We start from the raw sequence: 24019 nt of genomic DNA, 5'->3' as shown, positions 1-24019 counted from the left end.
CCTCGGTCCGTGGGATTCTCCGGGCAAGCACGTTGCCATTTCCTTCTGCAGGGGATCTTCCAACCCGGGGATCGAACCAGCATCTCTTTCATTGACAGGAAGATTCTTTATTGAGCCACCAGGGATTCCTTAGACAGAGAGATCAATATAAATAATACTATGTTATGGAGCTGTGTGCTAAAATTGGCACTGAAGCCATTACCTGGGGCCAGGAAGAAGTTCTGAGCATCTGCAGAGTTAACGTGATTAGCACTGCAGCTCCTACATGACTGCCGTGCTCTGATACAAGAATATGGTTACAGGAATAAATCATGCAAATGAAAGCAAACCAAGTTTGACAGATGACCAAAAAAACTTTGTTATAATCACATTTTTAAAATCTGAATGTATGTATTTTAGACTTGCATGCCATGATATTTCTGATATTTTATAGTTCATAACCTTAAAAGTGAAATATTATAGGATTCAATCCTATCCTCCTATTGAATAGATAATATGCCTTGAGATTTATCAGTATTTGGTTAAAATTCTTTTTTTTGGTTTCATTTTCATTTCACTGATTAAACATATTTGCATGAAAAATAATCTGCACAGGTGTCAATTTATACAACTGTATTTTCTCTCCTACATTTTATGTCCTCATGCATTGGAGAAGGAAATGGCAACCCACTCTAGTATTCTTGCCTGGAGAATCCCAGGGATGGGGTAGCCTGGTGGGCTGCCCTCTATGGGGTTGCACAGAGTCGGACACGACTGAAGTGACTTAGCAGCAGCATCAGGATTTCTGAAAAATGCTATTTTCTATGGATATGATTATGCTATCCAAAAATAAAACAATATGACTTAAGAAAAGTCATCATCAAATATCTTGATGCTATTAAAGTGCTACACTCAATATGACAGCAAATGTAGAAAACTCAGCAGTGGCCACAGGGCTGGAAAAGGTCAGTTTTCATTCCAACCCCAAAGAAAGGCAATGCCAAAGAATATTCAAATTACCATACAGTTGGACTCATTTCACATGCTAGCAAGATTATGCTCAAAATCCTTCAAGCTATGTTTCAGGAGTATGTGCACTAAGAACTTTCAGATGTACAAGGTGGATTTAAAAAAGGCAGAGAAGCCAGAGGTCAAATCCCAGCATCTGCTGGATCATAGAAAAAGCAAGGGAATTCCAAAAAACCATCTACTTCTGCTTCATTAACTATGCTAAATTAACTTATATGCAGAGTACCTCATGAGAAACACTGGGCTGGATGAAGCACAAGCTGGAATCAAGATTGCCAGGAGAAATATCAATAACCTCAAATATGCAGATGACACCACCCTTATGGCAGAAAGTGAAGAAGAACTAAAGAGCCTCTTGATGAAAGTGAAACAGGAGAGTGAAAAAGTTGGCTTAAAGCTCAACATTAAGATCATGGCATCCAGTCCCATCACTTCATGGAAAATAGATGGGGAAACAGTGGCTGACTTTTATTTTGGGGGGCTCCAAAATCACTGCAGATGGTGATTGCAGCCATGAAATTAAAAGACGCTTACTCCTTGGAAGGAAAGTCATGACCAACCTAGACAGCATATTAAAAACCAGAGACATTACTTTGCCAACAAAGGTCTGTCTAGTCAAGGATATGGTTTTTTCCAGTAGTAATGTATGGATGTGAGAGTTGGACTATAAAGAAAGCTGAGCACTGAAGAGTTGATGCTTTTGAACTGTGGTGTTGAAGAAGTCTCTTGAGAGTCCCTAGGACTGCAAGGAGATCCAACCAATCCATCCTTAAGAAGATCAGTCCTGGGTGTTCATTGGAAGAACTGATGTTGAAGCTGAAACTCCAATACTTTGGCCACCTGATGTGAAAAGCTGACGTATTGGAAAAGACCCTGATGGTGGGAAAGACTGAAGGCAGGAGAAGGGGACGACAGAGGATGAGATGGTTGGATGGCATCACCAACTCAATGGACATGAGTTTGGGTAGGTTCTGGGAGTTGGTGATGGACAGGGAGGCCTGGTGTGCTGCAGTTCATGGGGTCACAAAGAGTCGGACATGACTGAGTGACTGAACTGAACGCTTTTGATTGTGTAGATCACAACAAATTATAGAAAATTCTTAAAGAGATGGGAATACTAGACCAGATTACCTGCCTCCTGAGAAACCTGTATGCAGGACAAGAAGCAACAGTTAGAACCAGACATGAAACAATGGACTGGTTCAAAATTGGGAAAGGAGTACATCAAGGCTGTATATTGTCACCATGCTTATTTAACTTATATGCAGAGTACATCGTGTGAACTGCTGGGCTGGATGACTCATAAGCTGGAATCAAGACTGCTGGGATATATATCATCAACCTCAGCTATGTAGATGATACCACTTTAATGGCAGAAAGTGAAGAGGAACTAAAAAACTTCTTGATGAAAGTGAGAGACTGAAAAGCTGGCTTAAAACTCAACATTCAAAAAACTAAGATCATGGTATCCAGTCCTAGCACTTCATGGCAAATAGATGGTGAAAAAATGGAAACAGTGACAGATTTTTTTTTTGCGGGGGCCGGGCTCCAAAATCACTTTGGGTGGTGACTGCAGCCATGAAATTAAAAGACACTTGCTCCTTGGAAGAAAAACTATGACCAAACTAGACAGCATATTAAAAATCAGAGACGTCACTTTGCTGACAAAGATCCGTATAGTCAAAACTATGGTTTTTCCAGTAGTCATGTATGGATGTAAGAGTTGGACCATAAAAAAGGCTGAGCACCAAAGAACTGATGTTTTTGAACTATGATGCTGGAAAAAAACTCTTGAGAGTCCCTTGGACTGTAAGGAGATCAAACAAGTCAATCAAAGAAAATCAACCCCGAGTATTCACTGGAAAGACTGATGATAAAACTAAAACTACAATACTTGGGCCACCAGATGCAAAGATCTCCTTGGAAAAGATCCTGATGCTGGGAAAGACTGAGGGCAAGAGGAGAAGGGGGAGACAGAGGATGAGGTGGTTGGATGGCATCACTGACTCAGTGGACACAAGTTTAAGCAAACATTTGGAGATGGTGAGGGATAGGAAGCCTGGCATGCGGCAGTCCATGGAGTCACAGAGTCAGACACGACTTAGCAACTGAACAACAACAAATAGCAGTTTTAGAGACAGATCAAACATCCTAATTCATATCCTCCATTCAGTGATAATTTTTTAAACATAAAACAATCTCCTGAATCCATTAGGAGGCCCTCGGTAATCCCATTGTTCCTACTTTGGGTTGCTGAAGAATCAAATTCCAGCAGTGAACACCCTGGGCACTGCCTGGCTCCTGTCTAGTCTGATGTGCTGGACATTGGATGACAGTAGCTGCTCCTACATGTCTCTCGGCCAACAGAACTGACCATTTTCCACCTCCAGTGCAGTGTGCACCTCTTCCAAAAAACAAGAACTGTGCATAATAATACACAGTGGCCACACATATCACAATAATTAGACCCATTCCCCATGAGCAAATTAGCAAATTAACTCCACAGCCTTAAAGCAGATTTGCAGTAAACGGATGATGTTTTATGACCAGGAAAGTTGGAGATCTGTTGCTCTGGGGTATCTTATTCCATGGTCATAAACATAACCAGCTAATGTGTTTGCAGCACTTACAGGAGTAAGTGCTGTGCAAAGAACTTCTCATGGGTTATGCATGTGCTCATTTGCATCTGACTCTCTGCAGCCCCATGGACTGTAGCCCACCAGACTCCTCTGTCCATGGGATCCTCCAGGCAAGAATACTGGAGTGGATTGCCATTTCCTCCTCCAGGAGATCTTTCCAACTCAGGGACCAAACCCAAGTCTCCTGCACTGGCAGCTGGATTCTTTATCACTAATGCCACCTGGGAAGCCCTCACATGGGTCACTCTGTTTAAAACACTTTCTACTTAACCTAAGCCACAAGGTAAATATTACCCCCACTTAAAAAATGCAAAACCTGGGGACTTTCAGTGACTTCCAGTTACAGGCAAACAGGATTTAAATCCAGATCAGCAAATCCTGCCTTTGGTCTGAGAGCTTGTCCACTGTAGAGGAGGTCTTTGGAGCCACTGGTTTAGGAATTGTTCCTGACCTTTGAAAGCTAGGCCAGGAGGACCACGGAGAGGAAGAGACAGCCAGGGCCACAGCAGAGGCCCCAGGGAGGGCTGCAGGAGGGCCACTGCAGCAAAAGTGACAGCTGCGTCCACCAGCTTGAGCCTGAAGAAAACCCCGAAGGAGAACGTTGTGCATTCGACATGTTATTTATGGAGGAGACAATCCTTGCACGTTCCCGTTACCAGACAGTAGACCCACAGCTTCGACAAGCATCAGAAGGACGTGCAGACTAAGCTTTTAATGGTGTTACATTTTGACGGTTCCTGCACAGTAGGTGTTCATTCATTGAATCTGAGCCCAGCTTTTCTGTTTCTTTCTTATTCTTTCCTGAAACGCCTTGTACACCTCCAGTAGCCAGTCAGCAATCACCGCTGATCACTACTGCTGATCAGTTCAGATGTGTTAGCTCTTTGTTAAGTGAAAAAGCTTCAGTTTTCTTCTTAATAAATGAGGCAATAATGAAAATGGTCCTTGAGGATGTTTGGCCCTAAAATCAATCCCTCCACAATTTACTGATGCTGCCATAACCAAATACCGTAGACTGAGTGGTTAAACCTGAGAAACTGATTCTCTCACACTTCTGGAGACAGGAAGTCCAACATCAGGGCATCGGCAGGGTCAGATTTTGGTGAGAGCTTTCTTCCTGGCTTGTAGATGGCTGCTCTCTTGCTGTGAACTCCCATGACCTTTCCTCAGTGAGTGTAGACAGACTGCTTTCTCTTCTCATGAAGTCACCAGTGCTATCTGATTAGGACTCACTCTTATGAGCTCATTCAACTAACTTACATCCTAAAAGCTTTCTCTCCAAATCAGTCACACTAAAGGTTAGAGCTTCAACCAGTGAATCTAGTGGGACACAGTTCAGTCCACCACAGTCCTGTAACCGCTGAGTTCAGTCCAGCGTCCTGACCATCACAAGCTCATGCACAGTGAGCATCCTGCCGCCGGTCCATGAACAGCCCCGCTCACTACAACTAGAGAAAGCCCACCTGCAGCAGCAAAGACCCAGCACAGCCAAAATAAACAAACAATAGAATTACTTTTAAAACAGACCCACAGACCACAACCTCAGGAAGAGCAGGTAGGGACTCTAGGATGTGAAGATCCCCTGGAGAAGGAAATGGCAACCCACTCCAGTATTCCTGCCGGCAAAATCCCATGGACAGAGGAGCCTGGCAGACTGCAGTCCAAGGGGTCACAAAAAGTCAGACACAACATAGCAACTGAGCATATATTGATTGCTATTTTTATATCATATTTCTCTCCACCCAGACATTTAAAGTTGTGCTTACTTTAACTGGTAAATTTAAATTTAAACACATAGATGCAATATGTAAACACTTCTAGGACCTTCTGTTGTCAAACAAAAAGGCAAATCATTCAAAAGTTTGTGAGTATCACTTTTTTATTGACTATCAAATGTGAAGCTGCTGTTAACAGGCAGGACTGAAACCCTCGGTGCTGGTCTTTTCGCCTGATGGAATCAGCTCCACCAGATTCTCTGGGATCATCTCCCTCCCTGTGGACTCTAATCACACCTACGAAACTCCTCCGAGCAGCACTTAAGTTAGTGTTTGATTGAAACCAGGGCTGTGGCCCAGCCAAGTTCACACTCAGCAAAGACCACCCAGCCTGCAGGCGCCCCCTCCCTGCAAGGCTGCCAGACACGGCGGCACAACCGCAAGGACATCTACAAGTAGTTCTCCACCGGGCAGGCTTCATGAAACAACGTGAAAAGAGACCGAAAAGAAACATTTTGCACACATACAAGAGTTTCGGTTTTACTGTCATTGGTACTGGTATCAGAGAACGTCTGCCTATATTTACAGAAGCAAAAAACATTCTTAAAAAGTACACCCAGGTGTCCAGCGGTACCACCAGGAGTGGATGGAGGAGCCTGGTGGGCTACAGTCCACGGGGTCACAGAGAGTCAGATACGATCAAGCCACTGAACACACACTGATTACTGTTTTTATACCATATCTCTTTCTACTCAAGAGATTTAAAGTTGTGCTGACTTTGAAAGTTGCTCAGTCATGTCTGACTCTTTGTGACCCCATGGACTATTCAGTCCATGGAATTCTCCAGGCAGGAATACTAGAGTGGGTAGCCTTTCCCTTCTCCAGGGGATCTTCCCAACCCAGGGATTGAACCTAAGTCTCCTGCATTGCAGGCAGATTCTTTACCAGCTGAGCCACAAGGGAAGCCCATGCTAACTTTAACTGGTAAATTTAAATTTAAACATACAGATGCAATACATAAACACTGCCAGGACCTTTTGTTATTAAACAAAAGGGAAAATCATTCAAAAGTTTGTGAATATCAGAATAACAATCATCAACCATTCACTTATTATAGGATCAAATTTTTTCAATCAACTCACATGTCAACCATCCTGTGAAAATGACACGTAGTGGTTAACATGCTCAAGAATAATGAACCGAGTCGGCGGTAACTGAAAGTTATCAATAGGCAGAGCTGTCTGATTGTCAACCAGCTTCTCACAGCCCCTGCACCATGCTTCCTGTGTGGGCCACGTTTCTCTTCTGTCCGCTCCACATTCTGACAGTGGTTAACAGGACATTCTAAAATACATTGACTGCATCTTCTCAGTTCAGTTTAACTGTCCGTCAAGGAAACAAAGGAAACTATATTCACCAAAGAACTCTGATAAGTGATATATTCACCAGTGACTCATCCCCTGAATGTTAACCATCACAGCTTGCAGGCTATTTACCCTGTAATCTCTTTATTTTCTATCTTTAAAGCTCCCTATTGTGGTGTAGCAATCATCTCTCAGAGCAATTTTAAAGGGCAGAAAATCTTCGAGAACAATTTTCCATATTCAGAATTTAAACTTGCTTTTCGCTGTTCTTAACAACGACTCTAACAAGATAAAAGCTTCATTCTAAAACTGGAGGAATCATTCATTTTCTCTGCTTTGTGTTTGTCCTAAAACAAGTGTTTCTTTTTTCACTGGGAAAATCAAATAAGCACTCTGATTTTTATCCCCCATTTTATTTTTACATTGAGAGCATGCTATTGTTTAAAAAAATATCTGAAAAAGAGATTCCCCTCATCAAAGCAGTAGCAGCAACAAAAATCTATGTGCCTTATAAGAAACAGTTTGGATAATTCTTCTTAGATGACTGGACTACCTTTATTGGAAATTAATTTCCATTAATAATTATTTCTTCCCCATGCATTTGAGTGGTAAGAGAACCACTCACCTAATTTTCTGTTCTCCAGTAAGAATTCCAACATATCCATATTCTTTCTTTCTCTCTCTCTCACATATCAAGGAGTTATTCAGCTCTCTCTCTGAAACTGTGCTGCTGGTCACTATCATGAAATTATTTCATAAAGCCATGATGATTTCACAAAAGGAAGAATTTCACTGAAGCTTAGCAAAGTCTTACTAAATAATAAGTCAATGTGAAAATCCAACAGAAACTGGGAGTCACTGCCCTTATGCCGTGCTCTGCTTAGTCGCCCAGTCATGCCCAACTCTTTGTGACCCCGTGGACTGTAACCCGCCGGGCTCCTCTGTCCCTGGGATTCTCCAGGCAAGAGCACTGGAGTGGGTTGCCATGTCCTCCTCCAGGGGATCTTCCCAACCCAGGGATCGAACCCAGGTCTCCCACATTGCAGGCAGATTCTTTACTATATAAGCCACCAGGGAAGCCCACCCTTATGGTAAAAAAGCATTAAGCATCACTGTGTATTAACACTGTCAAGAACTGTGAGGGTCTAAGATTTCACGCCCTGTACCAGCTAGCCAGTCGGCCTGCCGCAGTTTCATGGATGCCAGCAGAAGAGGAGGGATGCCTGGATCAGAGACCCAGGAAGCTTTATTACTCAGAGCAATAGTATTAGCCAGTGCACCAGCATTTCTGTCGGGTTCCTGAGTCCCATTTCTCACAGGGAGGTGCAGAGAGGGCCAGGTGACACCCACATATGAAGAAGGTTGTGTTACAGGAAAGGAATCACAGCATAGGGAACCCTCATATTTTATGATCCAGCCCACACTTTGTCCCAGAGGGAGACATCCTTACTGTGAGGGACATAATCTCCCCTCTTCTCTAGAGGGAGATGCTTGTTCCATCTTTCAGAACAAGGGCCCTCCCTGCCTTTGCTCACAAAACACGCAGAGGGGAGGGAGGCTCAGGCAGGGCTGTCTACCAGCAAACTCTCACTTTCCTCATTTTTCCATTCAACTCACATCTGTTTAGATTGTGAAAAACCTTTTAAACTGGTACATTTGTTGAGATCAGTATATTATGAGGCAGCTAAAAATAATCATTTCCTCATTCTCCTATACACCTATGGCATACATTTGACAATCATATATAGTCTTACACTATTATTAAAATTCTCATTTTTAAAAGGATTATCATTTCCCTGTTGGCCAGAACCAGGCCATATCGTTCAATTATTCTGATTCAACAAAGTAATTACTGACCACCAAACATGTGCAAGGAGATCCATGAGACATGAGTCTACCTTCTCTGCATAGAGCTGCTGCAAGCATTTCTCACAGTTTTATGCATTAACATTTACTGAGTGCCCTCTGTGAGCCTGGCCTTTCACAAGGCTCCACAGACACAAAGGTAAATAGACCTTCTTTCCTCACATTTAAGCTCACAGAGGAGATACGAAGGCAAAGAGTTAAGAGGTGAGCTGGATACACAGGAGAGGGTAAGAGTGCCATGTAGCGGCTCAGGATCAGGCCAGGCGAGATGGTGTGCGGAACTCTCTGAGGCATCCTATGTGAATTCTTTAAGAAAAACAGGAACCAGTTTGAAAGAGTGGGTGCAAAGGAGGGCGAGGGGGCACACTGCCGCGGGGGGAAGGAGCCCAGGCCACAGGGCAGGGAACTGCCTTCCTGGGGAACTGCGTGTCCTTTCGAAAGGGGCTGGGGGAGCCGAGGTGGGGTAGAGCACGGCTGAAATCAGAGAGTCATCAGGGGAAGTTCCGACATGTTTATAAACATATGTTATATATGAGAGAGTCTGAGGGTTAATAGTCTGGTTAAAAGAAAGCCCTGCGTTCCACATATATTCACGCAATTTGAGCCACGCTCACTTCTCCAGCTTCATCTTTTCCCAATCTCCACCTCCACGCCTGCTCTCCCATCCTCATCCCAACTACACGCCCGTAAAAATTAATTTAAATAAATCAATAAAAGGGAAATACATCCCCCTCCCTGAAAAGGAAGCCCTAGAGGAAGTCTAGAGCTTATTTATAAACGAAACAATGTTTTTTACGAGGAGTTTTACTGGAAAGGGGTGGAACTGATGGATTTTGCACGTGCGGGTTGAGTCAAGAGTCCTCTAATCACACCCGTGTCACCAGCACTGAGGACCCTGCATACATAGGTGCTGTGCAGGCGAGTCTGCTTTTATCCTGGACCGGTGTGGAGGGGAGGGACGCCCTGATGCTCACAGTCACCCCCACAAAGAACAGATCCGAGAAGGGAGACACTGCTGTCAGGAAGACCAGCTGGGCGGCTGCAGCCATAAACCTGGTGGGAAATTTAGGGTGAAGGGAGTGAGCACGAAGAAAGCACGTGGATTCACGAGGCTTCGGGGAGGAAGAAACTGCAGGATTCAGTGGCTGATGATGGCAGAGCCCTCAGACCAGACCGGCCGCAGCTCGCTGACCCGGGCTGTCGTGTTGATGGGTGCTGCTCACCAAAACAGCAAGTCCAGGAGGACAGGAAATTAGGCAAGAATCCTGTGTTCAGTGTTGAAACACCCCTTCTCAGTACCAGACAAGCTTTTGTCTCCTGGCCACGCTCTCCTGTTTCAGCGACCAATGCCAAGATGAAGAGGCATGAACGTTTTCTTCATTTTTTTTTCTTTTTTTTTTTTTCTTTTATAGAAGATTGTGAACTTTATTTTTTTAATTTTTTTTGTGATTCATTTTATTTTTTTTTAATTTTAAAATCTTTAATTCTTACATGTGTTCCCAAACATGAACCCCCCTCCATTCTTTGTCCATAGGTGACAGAAAACTTGCAGCCATCAGACCTCCAGCTGTCAGGCTTTTCCAAACAAGAACCCCCAAAGCAACTCACTTTTCCCTCCTCCATTTTTAGAAAAAAAAATTATCTCTTCAGTGTATCAGCACCTCGTTTAGTCAATTCAACAATATCTAGAAACACATTGCAAATAAAAGGGAAGCAGAAATGAAGGCATTAGCGCACCATGCGGGGATCCGCCCCCTGTGCTGGTTTAGTTACTGTCTCACTTCTGCTTCAAGGCTCTGGGGGGTTTCTAGGCCCCTTCTCATCCCACAGACAGAGAGGAACCTCAGGCTTCACTGACAGCCAGGATGCTGAACTCAAGTCTATCACACCCCGAATTATTTAACGTTCCTGTGTGCCCCATCCAGTTTCTCCTCAGAGTTTCTAAAAGGAGTAGTACTCTGCCATCTCAGTCGTGTTTCTAAGCCTGCCGAAACCATTTTCACTGCTGTCCAGTAACTCTGCTCGAGGTGTAAACCAAGGAAAGGCTGCTGCTCTGCCCAAAGCAGCAGTTCTCAAGGTCCCAGCTCCCGTCTCCCAGGCTGAGAGGAATATGTTTCTTACGCAGCTGAACTTCTCGGCTTCATTTTCTTTCTAAGAATGACAATTTCTAATCTCCTCCTGATGGAAGGAAACAGGAGGGCCTATTTGCTGTGGCCGAACTCATACAATACTGCATGGAATTCAAGGTGTCAAACGGAAATGCTCTCCTTTCTCTTTGTTCAGCATCCTCCTGGTCCCTTGTCTATGATTCCGTGTTTCCAGCTCCCACTAGATACCTGTTCTTTGTCTTAGTTGCTACACGCATCTTCATTGATTCTTTCATTATCATTTCATTGGATTCATGTTTGGAATGAGTTGTCTATCAAAAAAATATGCTGTTTTAAAAATACACATGACTTAGGACCCAAAGTTGCAATCGTCAGATGACAGTATTACTAGCCTGAAATAAATAAATATATATATATATACACAAATATATATTTATGTGTGTATGGGCTCAGTTGCTCAGTCTTGTCTGACTCTTTGTGGCCTAATGGACTGTAACCCACCAGGCTCCTCTGTCCATGGGATTTCCCAGGCAAGAATATTGGAGTGGGTTGCCATGCCCTCCTTCAGGGGATCTTTCCAACCCAGGGATTGAACCCATGTCTCTTGAATCTTCTGCACTGGCAGTCAGATTCTTTGCCACTACCAAAACTAGGGAAGCCCATATATATTTATACTTATATATCCATCCAAAGTAAAGAAAGTAGACAATGTACTCACATTGGGCAGCCTTGTCTTAGGTAAAAAAGTAACTTCCTATAAATTTGTTAACAAAAATAGTGTTATGACCACTTCAAGGCCCCTCACCACCACTATCAGGACTCCTCAGTGAATCAACCCAGCTGAAATGTTTTCTGACACATAAATGATAGCTAATGAATGCTTTCCTGGGAAAGTCATTAAAATTGAGGCTTCAAAGAACTGAATGCTGTCCAGCTTCAGGGGGGTTAAACTCAAAATTTCATCCTTTTAGACTTGGTGTCAAACAGTGACAAATGATTCTGTATTTTAACTTCAATTGCTTTTGTACTTAGAAAAATCTCCCAATTTGAACTATTTTCCTAAATTTCTTTCTAATGATCTTTAATGCTTATTTTTTCACTTCTTTTCAAGGTCTTTGCAATTTATTTTTATATATCACATAGGAAATAATATAAACTAGTATGTTTCCTTAAAGAGCCGGCCAAATTTCCCAGAACTAGAAGTTTTTCGAAGTTGATAAGAATTAGAATAGGCTTATATAGAGGCATGAAGACTTGAGCAACCATAAAGCTGTTCTGTCTCAGACTTAATTACAAATTTTAATTTTTACATGATTTATCAATTTATACTGTTAATGTTATTAATTATGTAAACATAAATGGTTTTCATTAAAATATTATGTTCCACAGCAGTAGTGAAAATGAGTGAATTTGGTAACAATGGCCAATTCACCATTTTGGACATAATCTAAGATCAATCTAAAGGGGTTACTGATAATTTTATAGGATTTAGCATCCTATTTCTAGAAGCTGCTACTGCTACTGAGTCACTTCAGTCATGTCCAACTCTTTGCAACCCCATGGACTATAGTCTGTCAGGCTCCTCTGTCCATGGGATTTTCCAGGCAAGGACGCTGAAGTAGGTTACCATTTCCTTCTCTAGAGGATCTTCCTGACCCAGGAATCAACCTGCATCTCGATTGCATGGCAGGCAGATTCTCTACCATTGAGGCTATTTTAGTAAGTGATTGTTAAATATTAGAAAAAGATAAAAACTAACATTTCTGAGTTTCACAATTATAAAATTGAAGTAAAACATAAAGAAATATAGACCTTTGGGGGAAAAAAACAGTGAATCTCCATATTCTTATTATCAAGAAATATGAAATATAAGTAATTCAGATTATCCTGTGCTCTTTAGAAAATGAATATAACTGAGGGGAATTAAAAGAAAAAAAAAGGCATGAGGCCTGCTTGCTCCCTTGCCTCTAAAATATGTTTTTGTTTTCAAAATCATGCCTCTTTCTCTGGTTGTTGTGCTAACTGTAGGGTAGACAATTTTCTGGGGTCACTGAAGTGTTTAGAGCCAGCAGCCTGGACTCCAACCTTGGTGTCTGTGTGCCCAGGAGAGAGGGCAAGAGGGCCAGTCCTGCAGGGCTACCAGGTGGATTAAGTCAATCAATGCAAGTGAAACCTCTGCCACTTCCTGGGACACAGTTAGTGCTCCATATTAATGAGCAGTAATATCGTGACCCGAGCACTCAGCTACTTAATGTCCAATCGTATCCGACCCGAGGTCACCGGTGAGGCCAGTACCAGCCTCAGTGGCTGTGCTCCCAACCCTTCCCTGCCCTAGCCTGTTTTCAGTGATATGACTACAGGCAATGTGACATTATACAATGGCAATAATTCCACAAACATCGTTCAGCCTTTTGACATGAGTACTACTGTTAAAAAAAATAACTGACGAAAATACATTTCAATCTCTCACAGAGCTAACATAAAGATAACTAATTAAAAATTAAAAGGGCTTGCCTGGTGGTCCAGTGGTTGGGAATCCACCTGCCAGTGCAGGGGACGTGGGTTTGCTCCTTGGTCCGGGAAGATCCCAAGTTCCGGGGCAACTGAGCCCATGCGCCACAGCTACCGAGCCTCGGAGCCACAGCTACTGAAGACCGTCCGCCCAAGGGCCAGTGCCCTGCAACGAGTATCACAGGAGGAGCGTGTGGCCCGCGACGAGGGAGTAGCCCCCGCTCACCCTAAACAGAGAATACCTGCACAGCAACAAAGACTCAACACAGCCAAAAAACACAATAAAATTAATTTTTTTAAATTAAAAACTAACTGGGATTAAGACGGCTTTCATTGCTGTCTGCTGGCTACACTGATGGTAAAATGCATACCAACAATTTTTCAGCCTGCCTGGAAAAGTACTTTGGAATTTTGGCAGTACTTTTTCATAAAAGAAATGTCCACATCACCTCCTTTGCTCTATACTCCCTAACTCCATTTTCATGAATCGCAGATATCCTATTCTCTATTTATCTGGCTATTTTCAAAGCAACTAGAGGAATCACTGCAATATCAACCTACCAGGAAGCACTACTAACCAGAAACTCTAGGCTTCAGATTTCCAGGTTCTGAAATCCTCACAGTTTATTGACTACATGAGGAAACTTAAAATATTGAATATAATTATACTGAGAGGTACTCATAAGTCTTTCTCAGCAAGAATAAACATCCTCACTTCTCACTACACCCACTCATTTTGGCCTCATTCTTGTGCAAGTTGATACCAGCAGTTTTCATCTCTGTTATTGGACTTGGAGGAATGCTGATTAGCTGGAGATAATAAGGAAGAATGATAAGTAAACCTAAGGAAATGTACATAAAATCAGAGGCTTCTTTCTACCTTCGAAACACCTTCTCTGAGAAATTGTTCTCTCTGGGGCTGAATTTTATCTCTCAGTTGTGTGATGGGAAAGGATTGCCAACAGCTCCTCTGTAGTCTCATTGAGTAAGCCAGCAACTCTGATCCAATCACTCATCTTTAAATCATTCAAAACTCTTCCTCATCCATTAGAAAAAAAATCCAGTCGGCTTCATAAGATGTAACAGACTCCCCGGGGTGTGCCCTCTCCATGCTTCCATCTCACCTGCTACAACTCACCATCCAGAGCTTTATCTTTCATCATGAGCATCAGGAGGGCCTGATTCCTAATGATGAGATACAGAGTCTGAAAGCCATGACTGTTTGGGTACTGTGGTCTTATGCAGACAAACAAAACGTTTACAAATCTAAGAAGACAGAGACATCCCTGGTAGTCTGGTGACTAAGAATCCACCTTCCAATAGAGGGGCTGTGGGTTCAGTCCCTAGTCAGGCAACTAAGGGCCCACAACTAAGACCCCAACGCTGTCAAATAAGTATTTTTAGAAAACCTAAGAAGACATAGGTTTGTTTGTGGTTATCAGAATGTTTCCCAGATCTCTGAAAAATCAACCTAATCCTTACTAGAAGGAGAAGTTCAAGGCAAATTTCTTCATAGGATGAGATGAGAAATCAGATGTGTTGAGTGCTAAGCAGGTTTCTGGACACACATCCTCAAACTCATCTCAGAGTCCTCAGACTAAATGCAAGCTCATTGTATCCACTGCAGAATAAAACTGCACCACGTTATATGAAAACCTGGCAGCAAATTTTCAATCAACTTGTTTATCTCCCTCAATTTACTTTTTTTTTTCTTTGCAAACTTCCTCCTGTGTAAATGTATGTGACATTCAGTTTTTTCTATTTCTGTTGTAAATCAAATCTATTATTTATAACTCTCATAATAAATCTCATATACTATATAGGAAAGCCTCACTCTCTTGGAAAAGTGTTTCTATGCATTTAAAATCTTTAGAGAAGAATTACAGCAAATGAAATTCTCCATCTTCTCCTTAAGATGTCATCTTAAGGATGATCAACTGATATGTATTCTTGTAATCACTTTGCAGGCAATTAATGTGACTAGGTAGTAAATTTGTCAAAATGCTTCAGATACTAGTTCTGCCGATCTCAGCTTGAACTGGGCACACCCTACTTCATGATTCTTAATAGTTCTTTGATTGCTAAAACTTTCTATAAATACATTCAAAATGGGAAAAAGGTGTATCAATATGTACCTCATTTATATTAATGGAGAAGGAAATGGCATCCCACTCCAATATTCTTGCCTGAGAAATCCCATGGACAGAGGAGCCTGGCAAGCTACAGTTCATGGGGTCATAAAAGAGTTGGATACAACTTAGCAACTAAACAAATTTATATTAACATTATATTAAAAAATTTATATGTAAACTCTTGAAAATAGCAATGAAAAATTTATAGCTCAAAAATTAAATATATCTACTTTTATTTTTATAATATTGTCCCATTCCTCTTTTTGAGCACCATTAATAACTTTTTTCACATATTCTCTACTGTTTCAACTTTGATTTATCCCATGTTAATATTTACCATTTTATTAGCTGCCACAGATTGCTTACAAATTCCACAGCTACTCAAATGCAATCCACTGACAGAGTTCAACTAAATTTTACAGTTATAGAAAATTAATATCACAGCTGTATAAAATTAGATCCCAGTAGGTAATTAGAATACAAGAGAAATGAAATGTATGCAACAGGAATAAATAAATGGTACATCAACCAAAATAATAGAAGACTATTTTTGGTCTAGAAAATTTATGAAATGGGTATTAAAAAATATAATTCTGTATGAATCAAATTAAACCATCTTTAAAGCAAATTAAAGTATTAGAAGGATATTGTGTTTGATTTTTCTTTTCCCAGCATGAGAATGTGGCTGCTAACTCATCAGTTTTTCATAACTAGAGGAGGGTACTACATAGAATTAAATAATATGCATTTTTCCATTCAAAATTTTCTAATCTTTAAAGAGATGAGCTGTGGAAGACCCAGAGATTTGGATTCTGCCAATGAGGGAAGGAAGGGATTCCAAACATAAAGGGCATCCATCGCAAACATCCAAGTCCCGGGAGCTCTCTGTCAAGAAATGAACAGCCGTGTGCTTCTCAGAGACAGAGGGAGAGACAGAGGGAGTGTCTGTGAGATAACCATTAGCGCAAGCCTCTAGAATCCAAGTGTTTTGGTTCCCAAAATCTTCAGAGAAGTCTACGTCCCTCAGATGCTAAATGCATTAAAAGGCTGAGAACCTAAAAAAAAAAAAAAAAAGAATATTTAAATATCTACTTATGAAATAAGCCAAACAGGTCCATCATTTTGGGGATGAAAGTGTCATTACGAATAACAAAATATATGAATGTATATTAAAGAAAGGAGAACAAAGCAGGGAAGGACAAAGGGAAAAGAAAGGTTTTTCAAATTAAAATTAGAGTAGCAGAATCTTTTTTATAATTTAGTAAGCTTGGAAGGTAAAGTAAACCTCAAATCCACAAAATAAAGCAGCAAAAAAGAGAGTGAAGATGGAAAAGACTGGAAAATTGTTAGAACAGCCCTAGAACGTATACATAATAGAAGGTTAGAAAAAGAACAAAGGTGGGAGAGAGGGCAGAGAAAAATGGTGGGAGGGAAATAATCAACAAAAATTATAATAATAATTCAGAAGTATTTCCCAGAAATTAGACACCTTTGTTCCTTGATTGAAAAAAAACCCTCATGACGCCTTCGGAAAAATACTCACACTGAGACTCATGAACCTCATAACAAAGGATCAATGAGAGGTGTTACTGAAAACGCTTTGCTTCTCCCCAGTAGCCGGCTGTGAAGACTGAGCTGGTGGGCTGCGTGTGTGTACAGTATACCCTGCTCTCAGTGGTAATCCTGTGTGACACACACACGAATGGAATACATTATGAGACTGTGCTCTCATGAATTAGCACATTTAACACATGATCCTATTGACAGACTATTACAACTGCCATTATACGCTTGAGGGACAGAAGAGTCAAGGGACAGAGTGAGAACCCAAACCCGTGTCCCCTTCCGTCAGAGCTAACACGATCAACCATCGCGCAACACAGGATCCTCAGGGCATGAACCGAGAGAGATTTACCATGAATTAAAAAGCTGAAGATAGTAGAGGAAATTTATGAAAATGTGAAAACAACTTGTAAGAAAATATTTTAATAATGTGATAAAGAAAGACTTATTTCAAGACACAAAACCAGAAACCACAAACACTTGACTACAAAAGTTAAACACTTAATTGTAGCAAAAAGAAATTAAATAAGATGCAATGTTTTATCCTTCAAGTTGGCAGAATTTTTTAATCTAATAATCCAGATCTATCTAACATTAGGATAAAAAGTATTTTAATACCCTCTAGGTGGGAATGTAAATTAGTGTGATGCAAATTGACAATTTATATCAGAAACATGATGGCATGAACCTTTAAATTTTTCCTTTTTTTGATAATTGAAGATGAAAAATTACACGTTATGTTTAATCATTTTATATAATCTTAAAGCAAATTAAAGAATTTCATTAGCAAGTACAAATACCTCCCAGAGAAAAAGTCAAGAAAATAATAGTCCCTGATTCCCTGGAGGAGGGCACGGCAACCCACTCCAGTGTTCTTGCCTGGAGGCTGGCGGGCTGCAGTCCGTGGGGCCGCACAGAGTCAGACACGACTGAGCGCAAGGCACCGGAGGGGAAGTTTAGGAAGAACTGAAATAGAGTCTCTGTTGAGTGGAGTGAACAGGTCTATTCCAGCAAGTTTTTAAGCCACAAAGTTGATTTCTGTTTTTTGTTTTGTTTTCATCAACAGTGCCTAGGGGCAGAATTCAAACGAATGTTGAGAAAATCATTAATTATTTCTCTCTTTTCTTCCCATACTCATTGTTGCCAAAATCAAACAGCATTTATTAAGCATAAGTTCAGCTCAGATTGAGGTATATTATTTTTGTGATAAGTATTAAATAGCATCAGTTATCAACTGTAAAGACATGACTGAGGTAAGAAAAATTCACCATTTCATTTCCAATTAGACTAGAAACTCTTTGTAGAGGAGATGATGAAATCTTCAAGATGACTGAATGAGAACAATATTTAAAGCCTGTCATAATGAGGACGGCACACAGCGATGATGCAGAAAGTATAGACACTGAATAGGAAGTCAGACAAGAGTGTGGACACATTCAGTGTAGAAAGAAGGGGGAAAACTAACATTTATTAGGCACCTACCACCCCAAGTGGCTTCCTGTATGTTGTTTTGTTTGAAAGTATGTGTGTGTGTTCAGTCATGTCCAACTCTTTGCAATCCCATGACCCCTGCCAGGCTCCTCTGTCCATAGAATTTTCCAGGCAAGAATACTGGAGTGGGTTGCCATTTCCTCCTCCAGGGGATTGTCCTGACCCAGGGATCTAACCTGGGTCTCCTGCATTGCAGGCAGATTCTTTTCCCATTGTGCTACCTGTTGTTTTGTTTAACCCTCAAAATGCCTTAGGAAAGGGACTTCCCCCGTGGTCCAGTGGTTAAGACTCTGTGCTTCCACTACAGGGGGCAAGGGTTGGGGTTCGATCCCTGGTTGGGGAACTAAGATTGCACATGCCATGCAGCGTGACCCAAAAAAAAAAAAAAAAAACCTTAGGAAAATGTGTCCTGTCTGTGCAAGAAAATGAGGCTCAAAAAGGGACAGTAGGGCTGGATTTGAACTCAGGGCTGTTTCCGTTGAGGGCATGGCGGGTCTGCACAGTCTGGAGCAGGGGTCACTGTGATGGCTGGACTGACGTGTGCAGCCCTGGAACCAAGCCCATGGGCCACGCTGGCATCCTGCTTTGCTCCCAGACCACACTGCCTGCACAGACCCTGCACTGGATGTCTGCTGCTGCCTGTCCCTGTCTAATGAGTGTCCCAAAGCAGCTTGTGGACCCCAGATACGCAGGGACCATGGTTTCCACTACTTTGTCTTCCCTGTGGAATCTTGAACTGTTTTAGTAGCTGCTTGGCAAATGTTACTTAAATGACTGAAGTTTTACACCAAGATTCCAGGGTCGAAACCTGTGTGCGTGGGCAAAGACGCTTCTATCTTCACAGCTCCAACCTTAGCCTTCAGGCCACAAGTACAAGAACAAAGTGTGCTCTCACATTGCTCTCTTTCAGATATTTCTTTTTATTTTTCTTTAAGTAACAAGGTAAAACCAAGGCCAGTAACACGGTCTCAACATTAGGACTTCCAACTGGTTTTTGCTCATGAATGCCAGTCTCTCCTCCTATAAGAACTATGAATTATCATCCAGCAAGTCAATGGTGAGATAAGGAAGCAAACTGTAAAATTTTAAGTGAAGTTTCCAGTATCAGGTCAGTGTATCCTAACCCTGTCATACAAGCACCATGTAAAAAGGCCACCTCCTTAGGGAAGTCTTCACTGACTGCCCCTGTGGCGGCCCTACTGGAGGAGGGCCCTCACAGCATCTGTCTCTTGCTAGGATGACAGGCTTCTTATTGTCTAGTCACTAAGTCATGCCTGACTCTGTGGCCCTATGGACGGGAGCCCACCAGGCTCCTCTGTCCATGGGATTCTCTAGGCAAGTATCCTGGAGTGGGCTGCCAACTCCTTCTCCAGGGGGGTCTTCCCATCCCAGGGATCGAACCTACATCTCCTACATTGGCAGGCAGACCCTTTACCACTGAGCCACCAGGGAGAATGCATTTTACATGTATGAATTTAATTGATACACACTGATTTCAGACTCAGAAAGCCCTATTATACCACTGCTGTCATACAGACCGTGCAGAGAAGGGAACGGACAAACCCAGATACCAGTAGTCTCTCAAAGTCAGTTACAGCCGGTCACGCGGGGCCAGCTCCCCAGACCCCACTCCTGACCTCGCCTCTGGTGGCTCCATCTTCCCCCCAACACCCAGCTTCCCTTTCCTCACAGCATCTTCATGGTCCAACAGGAAAAAGAAGACACGTTCAGCTGAGGTTTGGATGAGCTGTGGATCCAGGTACTGAGCTGATGAGGACACGTGAGCGACAGGCAGGAGCAAGGCAGCCCGCCACCCTCAGGCCTGAAGGAGCAGAGAGAGGAGACGGGGTTTCTGGACCCGGAGAGGGAGGAGAGGGAGTGCGAAGTTCTGGAGGCCGGGGGATGCGCAGGCTGGCAGGGGCGGTGGGGCCCTCTCCGCCCTGCCCTGCTCTGAGGCTCACCCAGAGAACCGGGCTAACAGTGCCCCTAAAAGGGTATTTATCTCGAACAGAAGGCTCCGTTCTCACGATTTTTCTTAATGTTAGGAGATTCTACCACTTTAATTAGCTTTTTATTATTACCCGATGTATCTGCATTTCCTCCCCAGATCTCAACAAGGATAGGGTTCTGAGTGGTCAGACACACCCGAAGATGATGAGACCGGCTTTAAGCGTGTAAGCTTGTAAAGGGAGCCGAGTTTGCTCTTTCTGTGTTAGCAGACCGTCTTCCCTGGGTTTCTCACCACAGAGACCAGAAAACGTATCAACCAGACTCAGTACGTTTCTTGCTTTGCGTGACGCAGATGGTCCGAGAGCACAGCACACCACATCTATTCCATCTTCTCTCTGCACTGAGCTCATCCATCAGATACTCGTCCTCATGTGCGAAGAACAATCCTGATTCATTTAGAACAGACACCTGGGAAGTCCACGTGAGGCCCGAGAATGCATCCTTTCTCCTGATGTTAGCATTCCACTGCTGCTGCTGCTGCTAAGTCGCTTCAGTCATGTCCGACTCTGTGCGACCCCAGAGACGGCAGCCCACCAGGCTCCCCCGTCCCTGAGATTCTCCAGGCAAGAACACTGGAGTGGCTTGCCATTTCCTTCTCCAATGCATGAAAGTGAAAAGTGAAAGTGAAGTCGCTCAGTGCTATCCGACTCAGCGACCCCATGGACTGCAGCCTACCAGGCTCCTTCATCCATGGGATTTCCCAGGCAAGAGTACTGGAGTGGGGTGCCATTAGTTTTCCAGTAATCACCTTTGGATTTTGCGTTAAAGTTCTCACCGCAGGGGTACATCTATGCTATAAAATCGTAGATAGAATTTTTTTTTAATAAATTGTCCGTAAGAATTAGCTTTTAGACCACTCTAATTGGGTTAATAACCGCATCATGAAGTGGGTGCCTTTACTCACAAACCTGGGCTCCTGAAACGCTATCCCCCTGTATATTTTTTCCTGATAATTGACACTGGTTAGGATAAAATGAAGTTGGCTGCTCAAAAAGGTTTTAAGGAGTGTGTCATTCGTTCCTGTATGCTGAAAAGGGACCATCAAAGAAAAGAAGACGTTTACAGATTCTCCACCAAAAGCAGCTTTTGGTCGTGGAGGGAGATTTTGTGCTTTTGTTCCAGAGACTGAAGGACAGTAGAAGTCTGAGATCCCTAGAAAGTTCTCCCTAGCTCTCCGGCATCCAGAATTTCTGACACCACCCGGGTCCAAAACTGGGCCCTGAAGACATCCTAGCCACCCCCCAGGAACCAGCCGCTGGGCGCTCACTGCCCCCTCACCCGGTGCCCTTCGGAGCCAGCCCCCGGTACTGAGCAAGCCCCCCCGTAACAGCTCTCCTTCTGTGCCCCTCCAGGTCACGGTTTCGGGCCCTCGAAGATGTCACGTGCGCAGACCTTCCCCAGCTATGCCTCGGAGCAGAGCGAGGAGACGCAGCCGGCCCTATCGCGCTCCAGCAGCTACGGCTTCAGCTACAGCTCCAGCCTCATCCAGTGACACCCAGGGCAAGGCTGAGACCAGAGAGACCGTCTGTCCGGACCGCCTGCCTGCCTGCGGGGCATGCGCCCTCTGAGGACCAACTGCAGGGAACATTGACCTGGGTCGGGTCTGGCCCCAGTCCCCGTAGAAGGTTCAAAACTGGAGTTCTGCTTCCTTGATTCTGTGGCTAAGTCCTTTATTTATTGAGTTTCTTGGGATGGGGGGAGGGGGGAGTCGGTGTTTCACAAAAATAGAATTCAAATCGTCTGAACAGTCATTTAAATAAAATTCTTTGGGTCTGACAGCAGCAGAAACCTGGGCAGGGTGAGAAGTTGCCAAGCTGGACTGGACCGGACCTGGGTGAGGGCATTACCCCTGGCATTATTACTCTGGGCTCAGTCCTCCCACCTGATGAGAGGTCTGTCTTTGGGCAGAAAGGTGACCCGCCACAAGCTGTGTGGCTCGGAGAGTTTCAACAGGGACAAATTCAGTAAGCTCTACAAATGGTATCACAACTCTCTATATAAGTAAGCCCAGTGACAATTAAGGGAACACAAAATTTAGAACACTATTACCCAGGGCCTTGTAGCTCTATTCTGTGTGTGTGCTGTGTGTGTGTGTGTGTGTGTGTGTGTGTCTGTAGACAATACAGATATGGATATTGCTGTATCCATCTATATCTAACACGTATATATCCATGTGTGCCGAGAGTGACAGGATATGCTCACTTAAATTGTTGAAAACTGTAATTTGGTGCATTAAAATTAAGATTGTTATGTTGAATAACTATTTTTAAAATAGTCCTGTAAAAAAAAAAAGGCTTCTTATCAGCAAAGTATTTATGTATTCACGTCTGCTCCTGTGACAAACGGAGGTGACAGTGTGAGAACGGGGAACTACTCTGGAAGCGAAGGAAGCAGTCTGGCTGTCCTGCTCGTCACGTCACAGCCCTGTCTTTCTGTTTAAGTACCCCTTGTTGTTGATGATGTTTCTCCCTTGGGCCCCCTCTGAGCTACATGGGAAGATAGGGTGTGATCCCCAATCAGCTTCCACTTAACCTGGAGGAAAAGGACTCTAAATGACAATCTGATTAAGGGGGAAAAAAAATACACTTTAAAAGAACTCAGACATTTTGCAGTCAAGAGAAGAAGAGCATGGAAAGGATGGTAGGTATCATTCTTAAGCGTTAGAGATGCTGTTCTCAGATAGCCATCAGGGGCTTGTAATTACTACATAACCAGAATTGGCTGGGTTTTACTCTCCTTTGACTGGATATGGGTTGGCTGGGATTATAAGAGAAAATGTATGCAACAACAACAAAAAGTTTTTTCATCCCTGAGACTAATGACAGACCTATAAGGTTTAAAAGGAAGTGGTGATTCCCATGTGAACTGGGGAAGTTTGGCTAATTCAGGTCAACACAGATATTTTTTTCTAGTTTGGAGTTTACTCAAGTAAAAATAAAAATCATTCTGCCTGAATTGTCTGATGCCACGTGCCTAAAATGGTCAGCTCCCAACACTCCAAGGTGGATTTAAAGAATCATGATCCTAGGTCTTGTAAGATGAAAACCTGATTTTTTTTCAATATCAAAATTGTTTAAGCTTTCAGAGTTAGTCTATTGAAAGGGTACCTGATTTGCTGACCTGTGATGAGACTTTTCTTTCACCCATGGCCATAGCTTGAATGCAGATTGACAGTTCATTATAGACAGTTACTACTAGATAAAAGCAGTATCCAGTCCCTCCTTGAAAAATTTCACACTTATAGCCACTACCTAGACTCTCCACATCTCTCAGATGAGTTTGAAAATGCCATCAAGATGCTAATCATAAGAGTTAATGTGGCTGTGAAAAATAATTATCCTAAGCTTTCAGGGGTAAAAAGAAAATTACTCAAATGCTCTGTGCTGTGACTTTTGCTGACACAGCAGAAGAGCAGGAGATGGGTTGCTGATGTTCATACAGCCTTCCCTGAAGTCCCAGCTTCCAGGGTTGAACACCTCCGGATTACCTGAGCACATGGCATTTGCATTGGAAATGCCGTTAAAGAAACACATCAGAGCGACTCCTGGCTGAGACCATTTGAGCCCAGCTCCTAGTGGTGCCGCGTTCACAGCAAGCCTCCTGCGGCTCACT

General features: G+C 42.9%; 1 protein-coding gene across 1 annotated transcript in view; it reads left to right on the top strand.

Annotated features, from left to right (window-relative positions):
• DOK6 (docking protein 6) overlaps nt 1-21899 on the top strand; it is a 391087-nt gene extending 369188 nt beyond the window's left edge. The window contains exon 8 of the mRNA XM_052660529.1: nt 21760-21899. Within this exon, the coding sequence (XP_052516489.1) occupies nt 21760-21899 (140 nt within the window). The remainder of the gene's footprint in view (nt 1-21759) is intronic.
• The last annotated feature ends 2120 nt before the right edge of the window (nt 21900-24019 follow it).

This window comes from Budorcas taxicolor, chromosome 22 (assembly GCF_023091745.1).
Source record: "Budorcas taxicolor isolate Tak-1 chromosome 22, Takin1.1, whole genome shotgun sequence".
Taxonomy (NCBI): domain Eukaryota; kingdom Metazoa; phylum Chordata; class Mammalia; order Artiodactyla; family Bovidae; genus Budorcas; species Budorcas taxicolor.
Note: the sequence above shows the minus strand (reverse complement) of the source record. Positions and strands in the feature narration are given on the sequence as shown.